General features: G+C 46.8%; 2 protein-coding genes across 3 annotated transcripts; both read left to right on the top strand.

Moving 5' to 3' along the window:
* Window positions 1–194: 194 nt before the first annotated feature.
* Window positions 195–1,504, top strand: GLTPD2 (glycolipid transfer protein domain containing 2; the record flags this gene model as incomplete). Its single annotated transcript, XM_080922835.1, has 3 exons — window positions 195–479; window positions 717–883; window positions 967–1,504. The coding sequence occupies 3 exons, from the start codon at window positions 195–197 to the stop codon at window positions 1,502–1,504; spliced, it is 990 nt and encodes a 329-aa protein (XP_080778961.1).
* Window positions 1,505–3,791: 2,287 nt separating this feature from the next.
* On the top strand, window positions 3,792–6,101 carry PSMB6 (proteasome 20S subunit beta 6). Of its 2 annotated transcripts, none has more exons than XM_080922797.1 (6): window positions 3,792–3,925; window positions 4,303–4,370; window positions 4,714–4,845; window positions 4,965–5,094; window positions 5,628–5,772; window positions 5,886–6,101. In XM_080922797.1, the coding sequence occupies exons 1-6, from the start codon at window positions 3,827–3,829 to the stop codon at window positions 6,026–6,028; spliced, it is 717 nt and encodes a 238-aa protein (XP_080778923.1). In that variant the 5' UTR covers window positions 3,792–3,826; the 3' UTR covers window positions 6,029–6,101. The 2 variants fall into 2 exon arrangements, with proteins under 2 accessions (XP_080778923.1, XP_080778924.1); XM_080922798.1 differs by having other exon boundaries at window positions 5,866–6,074.
* Window positions 6,102–10,137: the final 4,036 nt, after the last annotated feature.

A 10,137-nucleotide genomic window follows, 5' to 3' on the forward strand; every position in this document is an offset into this window, starting at 1 on the left:
GGCAGTGCAGAGACAGGGCACATACTATGTTGTCTTCCAAATCTTCATAAGGTCTCTCACCCCAGGATCTGACCTCTAGGGCAAAAAGACACAAGGGAGGGGGCCTTAATAGGTTAATTATTAACCCTCTGCGCCTCTGGACACCACCACAGGAAGGGAAAGGCCACCACCTTTCTAAGTGAGGTGTGCTAGCAATGGTCATGGGTGTCTCACTGTCCCCAGCCCTGGGACGCTGGTTCCGCCATGCAATTCCTTTCGCTAGCATCACGCTGTTACTTCTTTACATCGGTGTGTGGCTCTTCCATGAGTGGCCCCTTGCGTTGTCAGCACAGAGAACTCAGCAGTCCCGCCTGTGGGAACTCAGTCTCCCTTCTCCTTCGCCAGTCCTCACCTCTCTGCTTCGCTTCACCTCGGGTGTCTCAGCAGGCTGCAGGCCTGGGGTGCAATCCTGCAATCCAGAGAGACCGCTACCTTCGCAGGTATGTTTGAGTTTTAAGGGCAGAGAGTCTGGGGACTCCGAACAAAGAAAGCGGGGAACCAGACTGAGAATCTAATGAAAGGAGGCTCCTCCCTCTTTTCCCTTCCACCTTCAGATGCGGAGAACAATCAAGAGGAACTCTAGCTAAATCCGAGGGGCATTCTTCAGAGCTCAATAGTCGCCAAGTAGGCCTAGCAGGCTAGGAGCTTTTCATGTATCTCTTACATCTATCTTCCAGATTGGCCCAGCGTTGAGACCCCCAGTGGTCCCAGAGAAGAAAGAGCCTCCCTGTCTGGGACCTCATGGGGTGCTGGGACGCATGGTGAGCCCCTTCCTAGCCTGTATGAGCCCCGAAGGGGATGTGGAATTGTCTCAGTACTTGGCAGGATGGCGAGAACTACTTAGGTGAGTAGTCTCCCTCCCCCAGGCCCATCTTTCACCAAATAATTCTATGCTCTTTCTCATCTCCCCACTTCACTACCAAACAGGTTCCTAACTCCCCTTGGCTCTGTCTTCGCCTTTGCCACCAGCGAAGCCTCCATCAAGGTGACTGCCCTCGAGGCTCGTGTGCACGGCCCTGATGCTTCGCACTACACTTCGCTGGTGACTATGGCGACGTGGGAGCAGCGAGCAGGACTGCTGGAGCATCCGGGCACCGAACCCCGGCACCCAGCAGGATCCTCGGGCTCTCGAACGCTGCTTTTGCTGCATCGCGCGCTGCACTGGTCCCAGCTCTGCCTCCACAGGGTGGCGACAGGGACGCTCGGAGGTCCAGATGCCGGCGCGCAGTGTGGTGACGCCTACAGCACCGCCCTGGCCCCGCACCATCCCTGGCTTATCCGTCAGGCCGCTCGCCTGGCGATCCTGGCTCTCCCGAGTCGCGGTCGCCTGCTCCAGCTGGCGTGTCCAGGAACCGGCGAGGCGGACGCGCGGGTTGCTCTAGCCCGGGCCGCCCGCGTCCTGGAGGATGTGTACAATCGTACTCAGGGCCTGCTGGCCGGCCACGGCCTGCTCCAGCTGGCTTGATGGCCGCGATGTCAGAGACTGAGCAGAAAGGGATTCCTGGGGAGGGATCTACCTACTCAGAGTTACCGGCAGCCTGGGTAGCGGACCTCCATGACATCATGACAATTATGGCCCGCCCCTAGCAGGGCGGCCCAAGTTTATGCAGGACATCCACTCATCTTCAGCCTCAGGAAGCTGGAAGAAGCAATGGAGAATAAAGAATTCTCTAGTAGCTGTCGACATCCGGCGTTATGTGTGATGACCGCAGAACTAGCTTAAGGGAGAGAAATGTGGGAAGATGTGTTATCCCCGTTCTCTCCGTCTGAAAGACTCATATTCCCCTAGCGCCGTTCAGCTGCAACATGGCTTCAGTATGTCCCGCCTGAGTTCTACCTTCCTCCACCAGAAATGCATTTCCTTCTGTGTTCTGCTCCGTCTAAAGCCTGAACATCTTGCCTCTTACCAAACAGGCAGTCCACAAAGTGTTTATCAAGGGTCTCCTTGGACTCTTCCATACTAGTGAATGTGAAAGAAATAAACCATTTCCTAGACTAATTCCCAAAATGTAGCTCAGATCTACTTTTTTTTTTTTTCTGAATTCTGGAACTCTGTCTATCCAGCTGGATACTTAGCATTTCCATTTGGATGTCAGCTAGGCATAGCAGACCTCACAGGTTCAGACTGTGTTTCTAAAGCTTTGTTCTAAAATATGACCTTCACAGTCATGTTAGCTCAGTAAGGAATTCTATTTTGTCAGGTCCTCAGATCCAAAATCCCCATACCAACAACGAATCTATGGAAACCCGACAACTCCCCACGTTTCCCAAGTTTCATCATCAGGGTTATCTTTTCCTTTCTTTACAACATACTGTCACTAAGCTACAAAAGGTGATTCTTTAAAATGTCAGTATCGGGGGCTAGAGAAATGACTTGTCCAGTAAAGTACTTGAGGTGACATCCAGGGTTAGGATCCTCATCACCCACATAAAAGTAGGGTGGGCACCTGGCGTGGTGGTCCATGCCTTTAATCTCTGCACTAGAAGGCAGAAGCCAGCAGATCTCTGTGAGTTCCAGGCCAGCCGGAGTTAAGTAAATTGGGCATGGCAATCTACCAGCAAAAGGAATGTAGAGGAAGAATGACCAGGAGTTCAAAGCCAACCTGGGCTACATAGCAAGTTTGAGACTTCATGAGATCTTATTAAAAAAAAAAAAAAAATCAGAAAAGCCACACCTGGTAGTTTGTAATCTCAGGGATTTGTAATCTCAGCTTCTTGGGAGACTCATACAATAGCTCAACAAGCCAGCACCTGCCTAGGAAAGTGCCTGCCTAGGCTATAGATGAGCTCAAGGTTAGCTTTCTAGATGTAGGGAGACCTTACCTCAAAATTAAAAAAAAAAAAAAAAAAGTGAAAAGAAGCCTGGGCTATCCCTCGGTGAGTGACAGAGTGCTTGCCTAACATTCAAGCACAAGGTCTGGGTTTGTTGCTGGTTTGAACCCAGCAACAAAACTCTTCGTAAATTGATGCAAGAATTTGGTGGTATGTATTACCGCAGAAACACAAACAAAAGAAAAAAAATGAACAAATTTGACTTCACCAAAATTTTAAACTTTTTTTTTTCTAAACATTTGGTTATTTGTTTGGGGAGGGAAGGATGCTTTAGAACCACAGTGAGTATAGAGGTTAGAAGACAGCTCGGAGGTGTTGGTTTTCTCCTTTCACCATAAGGGAGGTGTACCTTTACTGACAGAGCTTCCTCAAAAGTTCTTGTGAGACCCAGAAAATCAACTGCTAGCATACATACAATGCTAAATATGTACCCCAGACTAATGAAAACACGACCTGACCATTCCAATTTGTATTCTTATCCTGTGGGCTTTTTTGAACCAGGACACCAATCATGTTATAGCGAATCCTACCTGTTAACATTGCTACACACTTTGTTATTTACAAAACCTTCATACTCCAGACAGCGCAATCGAGTTACAAAAACCAACAACAAAACACACACACAACCTTATAATGTAAAATAGGTTATTTGCAACTAAGCCTCAAGGCTCCACAAGTCTCTGTTTAGGAATCTTTAAGAGGCTCCGCCCGTTTTCCCCGCCCTATACTCAGCTCTCTGGCTCCCTCCCTTTTTTTTTTTTTTTTTTTTTTTTTTTTTTTTTTGTAATTTGACACACTGCCATAAAGTGATCACTGTCGCAAACGACAGGTTTTGCCTCTGTATTTTCCCTTCTGCCGTCAACCAGCTTCGCTCCCAGAAGGCCTCAGAGACGTACTAAAGAGAGTGACGGAGCGCTTTACGACCGTTGCTTTGTGGCAGCAGTAGAAGAGGAAGATGGCGGCCGCCTTAGCTGTTCGTGGAGCGGTTTCTGCACCGGCTTTTGGGCCAGAGGCTCTCACTCCAGACTGGGAAAACCGAGAAGTCTCCACAGGGGTGAGGAAAGAGCCAGAGTTCAGAAGACATGTACTAGGCCTGACGAGAGGGAAAACATGAAGCCCGGGTGGGTTTGGGCTTGGTGTGTTGGGGGGGAGGTGCAGTGTTGTTCTGCGAGAGAGGGATTCCTTGGATGCTGGAGTGGGGTGATACTTTTCGTGGTGAGAAGTGAACAGTGGACTGAAGCATAAGATTCTGAGTCCTGGGGTTTGGAGATTGGAGTTTTTGTATTTTAAAGTGTTGAGGCCTCATAAAATTTAATAATAGGTTCGCGGAGATCGAATTTTGTGTTATAGAATCCGGGCAAGGAATCATTGAGTGCTCGAAAATGTGATAAGTCTCAGATTTACCCTTTTAACGCCCTTCATTTTTTCCAGACCACGATCATGGCTGTGCAATTTGACGGGGGCGTGGTTCTAGGAGCAGACTCGAGAACAACCACTGGGTGAGCTCAAAACACAAAGTCTTCCTGTTTCCCCTACTCCGTACACCCACCCCATTCCTGCCTGTCAGGCCATCCTTACCCTTCTCAGGCCACTGTGGCAAGAGAAGTTTCTCCTCTACGTGGAGATAATTAGGATTTGTTCCCAATTCTGTGGCTTTCAGTTCCCCCTCACCCTTTGGTGAACTACTACTGAAGGTCTGTTCTCCATTCATCCGGCTTCATTTTCCTTAAGAACTAGTAGGTAGTAACAGTATTTCTATCCCTGAAGCTAGAGGGAGTAGACAGTGATGTGGTAGAGGAGGGAAGCAAGTGGGCTCCTTCTCACTGTTCCACCATCCTGCAGGTCCTACATCGCCAATCGAGTGACTGACAAGCTGACCCCTATCCATGATCACATCTTCTGCTGCCGCTCAGGCTCAGCAGCTGATACCCAAGCAGTAGCTGATGCTGTCACTTACCAGCTTGGTTTCCACAGGTGCTTGTGGGCAGGGGAGGAACAACCATCTTAAGGGCTCTGGAAAATAAGGCATCAAAAGGCCCTGACTCCAGATCCTGATGTTGCTTTCTTTGTGACTTTCCAACCCCACTGTCTAGTATTGAACTGAATGAGCCTCCGCTAGTCCACACAGCCGCCAGTCTCTTTAAGGAGATGTGTTACCGGTACAGAGAAGATCTGATGGCAGGAATCATCATTGCAGGCTGGGACCCTCAAGAAGGCGGGCAGGTCAGGCCTTCCTCACCAAAACACTGGAGTCACACCTTTAATGCTCCACCCCCTTAGCCATTTTGTGTGTGTGTGTGTGTCTCTGTCCTGTCCTGTATGCACATATTCTTGTGGGTGTCTGCATTAGTTGCAGGTGCACGTGTGTGGAGGCCTAGAGCTCTTCCAGGGTTGTCTTCCTCTTAGACAGTCTCACTGAAGATAGAGCTCACCTTTAGTGAGGCTAGCTATCCAAAGAGCTCTAGAGATCATACCCTCTACACCCTTCTCCCAGAGCTGTGTGAGCTGGGGTTACATATATATGTGCCCAGCTTTTACCTAAGTGCTAGGGATTTGAAATCAGGTCTTCATGCTTGCCTTAGCAGGCCCTTTACCATCCGAGCCATCTCTAGTCCCCACTTCAGACACTTGAGTCTGTCTTTCTGTCTCTACCTTACCATTAACTTTGCCCAGACCAAAATCAAAAGGGACAGGTGAGCGTGCATGTGTCAGGAAAGGGGGCAACTGGTGCTTTTCTCTTCCCTCCCACCTGGCAGGTGTACTCTGTTCCCATGGGGGGTATGATGGTCAGACAGTCCTTTGCCATCGGAGGCTCTGGGAGCTCATATATCTATGGCTATGTTGATGCTACCTATCGGGAAGGCATGACCAAGGATGAATGTCTGCAGTTCACTGCCAATGGTGAGAATCTATGCTTCTAAGCCTGTGAACTTCAGCCCTCATTCCCAAGCCATGCCAAGATTCCTTATTTTCAGCACCTAACTCCAAACCCAATTCCCTTGTTTTATCTACAGCTCTCGCTTTGGCTATGGAACGGGACGGCTCCAGTGGAGGAGTGATTCGCTTGGCAGCCATTCAAGAGTCAGGAGTAGAGCGGCAGGTGCTTTTGGGTGACCAGATCCCCAAGTTCACCATTGCCACTTTGCCACCTCCCTGAAGCCTAGTATTCTAGGGTGTAGTAAAGGATACCCATACTGACGCAAAAGCTAATAAACAGTTTGTTAAAGAGACGTTTCTGTGTGGAGGTTCTTTTCTTAAGTTCAAGCTTGAACGTGTCAGATCCATTCTCTTGTGCAAACTACTGCACTGAACGCAGTAGGAATTAGAGAGAGAAGGAAGGTTTCTTATGCTCTGTTCTTTTATTATTACTGTTATTATTGGATTATTTTGGGGAGTGGCTAATTGCATTTTTTAATAGTTTATTTTGTGTGCAGTGGTGTTCTCCCTGCATGTGTTGGTGTGAGGGTGCCAGATTGCTGGAACTGGAGCTACAGACAGTTGTGAGTTGCCTTGTGGTTGCTGGGAATTAAAACCAGGTCTTTGAAAGAGCAGCTATGGGATGGAGAAATGGCTCAGTGGTTAAAAGCACTGACTGCTCTTCCAAAGGTCCTGAGTTCAGTTCCCAGTAACCACATGCTGGCTTATAACCATCTGTAATGAAATAGTGTATTTATATATAATAAATAAATCTCTTAAAATTTTTAAAAAATAATGAATTTTAAAAATGTATTTAAAACAAACAAAAAAATGCTCTCTGACCCCTTTCTCTTTCTCTCCCCTTTCCCCTTCCCTCTCTCTCCACATGTTCTGGCCCAGCCTCTTCTCTCTCTCTTCCCCTCCCTTCTCAATTCCTCTTCCCAAGCTCCCAAATAAACGCTATTCTATACTAAAGAAAGCAACTAGTGCTCTTAACCACTGAGCCATCAATTCCAGCCCTTTGTTCTTTGTGGCAATCTTCCTGCCTTTGCTTCTCCGGTGTGAGGATCACAGATGTATACCAGTGTATTTGGTTGGGAGTTGTGGTTTCTGAATCTTTCTATAGATCATATAGGTATCTGAACTACGAGAATGTGGTTGATTGGGAATTGCAGCAATGGCCTAAGTTCAGGCTAGAATTCAGAATTAGGAGACTGGTTACCTCCCCTGCTCAGTCTGATGCTGATCATCATGGTGATTGCTGACCCTGAGGTTAAAACTATCCCCAGGCCAGCCTCATGATCCCTTTTTCTTCTATCATGTAACCATCATACAGCAATGTGACTTGTCTTTGGGGAAAGAGATGAGTCTTGTCTACAAGTGGGAATAAATTTGGACATTTTGTGGCAGAGAGCAGCCATAAGGAGTACTTTAGTTCTATAAATCACATTCCTCATAAGGCTGAGATTGGCCTCCAGCTCCTTTTCAGCTGTCCCTATTCAAACCAGGGGCTTATAGGCACTCAGAGGTGCATCAGCCTCTCCATCTTTCCAGGCTTATTTCTCTAGTCCACTGATCAGGGAGCCATAGCAGCTACAGTTACAGACTTTGTTCTGAAGTAGTTCAGAGGGCAGAAAGGATGGTTCCTATGGAAGGAGGGGAGAGAAAGAGAAAATATCCTAACAAGTGCAGCTTGGGGAAGGTTGATTACAGCTCTGAGATTATCATGACAGGACTTGGCAGTGTGAAGCCTCTGGTTACCCCATACTCATGAGCTGAAAACAGTGGATTGTACTGTTTGGCTCTGTATTTATTTTGCGACTCCATTTAGGATGGGTGTCCCCACCTCGGGTAACCTAATCTAGACAGTTCTTCACAGATCTGCCCAGAGGTCTGCTTCCTTAGTGATTCTAAACATCAAATTGACAGAATAAACCATCACAAGTGGTCAGGTGCTAATTAGGTGAAAGAGCAGAAAGGGATGTCTGTCTTAACATTTAACTAGAAATACTTTAGTTGTTCATGCCTAAACCTGTCCTGCTGAAGTCCTTTCTCTCTTGAACTTAACAGTTCAGCTCTAAAAACTTAAGTATATAACCATCTCTATGCCCCACCCTCATCCATGTCTGACCTACACAGTCCTTCAACCAACCATAGAGCAACCAGAGATCTGTGTAAATATGAGCCATGTTGCTTCTCTGCTTCACCGTTCTCAGTTATCAGACCAAGGGTAGCACTTGCCTTTAGTACTAGGCAGAGGCAGACAGGTCTCTTGAGTTTGGGGTCAGCCTGGTCTACATAGGGAGTTCAGAGTTAGCCAGGGCTACCTAGAGAGGTCCTGTTTCAAAACAATTAGTAACCACCACCACCCTCAAAAAGGGGGTGGGGCATTCCTCAATACCTTGCCTTTCCACCTAGACTACATACTGGCTACTTAACCATGACTGAAACGGCCAGACAGCTGGCCCAGCTTTGACAGTCATCACTGGTGTTCTTTCTGTTTTCTAAAATTTATGGGATTTTGTATTTAGATATTTGCTGGGTGGATTGTGTCGTTTTTTGTTTTGTGATGATGAGATCTGCAATGCTAGACAAGTGATTTACAACTCAACTGTATTACATCTTTGTCCCATTAATTTAGACAAGGGTTTTTTTCTGTAGCCCAGGCTGGCCCTGAGCTTATGATCCTTCTTTACTGTCCAGAGTGCTGGGTTACAGGTATGTGCTATCATGTTCAGGACCGCCTCCCCCCCTCCCCCCAAGTTTCTTAAGACATCTCACTCAGACTGATGTGGAACTCACTATGTAGCCCAGGCTATTCTGGAGCCTGTGGCAACCTTCCAGCTCTAGCTTCCCAGTGTTGAGATTCTAGACAAGAGCCACAGAGCCTAGGAAAACTTTGCTTTTCATAGTCTTTGAGGCTTGCTGCAGAATTGAGTTGAAGTTACAGACACTTGTAAATAGTGCTTGTCTATACACATGGGCAGCCTCCCTCATCAGCATCTCACACCAGAGCCAGACTGCTCCATGAGAACCAGTGACCCACACTGACACATCTCCAGCTTTCTCCAGCTGCCCATTGACATGGTCTCAGCTCAGAGGCCACCTCATCAGAAAAGCCTTTTCTGATCTCTCCAAACTAAAGAAAGACTCCCAACACACTGATGCATTCTCACATTGCATTGATTTCCATCCTAGTGGCTCTTTCCTGTTAGCCTGCTTGCTTTTTTTTTTGATTGTTATCTCCTGTCTACCAGAAAGTCACCGGGTACAAGAAGGAATTCTTCCTGGTTCACTGATAAATCACCATTCCCTAGCTGGGAGTAGACACTACATTTTAAAAAATATATTGGTGCTGGAGAGATGGCTCAGTAGTTAAGAGCACAGACTGTTCTTCCGGAGATCCTGAGTTCAATTCCCAGAAACCACATGGTGGCTCACAACCATCTGTAATGGGATCTGGTGTGTCTGAAGACAGCTACGGTGTACTCATATACATAAAGTGAATAAATCTTCAAAAGAAAAAAATTTAAAATATGTTTGGTACATCTGCATACTATGCCTTCATCATATCCATTCCTCATTGTGCCTTCTTTCTCCACTCTAGACCTTCCCCAAGATGTCCCTCTTCTATTTTCTTTTTTTTAAAGATTTATTTATTATATATGATTATATATATATATATATATATATATATATATATATATATATATATATATAGAGAGAGAGAGAGAGAGAGAGAGAGAGAGAGAGAGAGAGAGAATGTTCATGCCACAGCACATATGTGGAGTTCTGAAGACAACTTCTGGAATTCTCTCTTATCCTGTTAAGACCAGGTCTAGCTTGTTTCTTCCTGTGCTGTCTCCACCTCCCATTTCTCGGTAGAGCCTAGGATTACAGCTGTGCTTTGGGTATCTGGCTTTTTACAAGGGTTTCAATGATCAAACTCAGATCTTCAAGCTTATTCAGTAAACATCTTTACCCACTGGGCCATCTTCCCAACCCAGCCCTAGGTAATCAACTCCTTAATTCTGTTTTCTGTGCTGCCCACCCCCAACCTCCCCAGTTCACTTTTCCTCACCCTCAACTCTGAAGCCAAACACCAGCAAATTTAACTTCTAACTTCCCTATTAGCCATTCCTGGGACCTGCCTCATACACACCATTCCCATTGATTAGACACTCTCCACTTCAGCCTTGTACCCCAGGCCTAGTATATCCGTCCTCAATAACCCTCACCCAACACTCCAACACAACCCTTTGCAACTTTGAGTGAATTTAATGAGGTTATGACAGAGGTGGTAACAGAGGCTGCCAAGAGTTCTTGGCAGCTTAACCCCTGTTGTCCCTT

The sequence above is a fragment of the Micromys minutus genome, assembly GCF_963924665.1.
Source record: "Micromys minutus genome assembly, chromosome: 10".
Classification (NCBI taxonomy): Eukaryota; Metazoa; Chordata; class Mammalia; order Rodentia; family Muridae; genus Micromys; species Micromys minutus.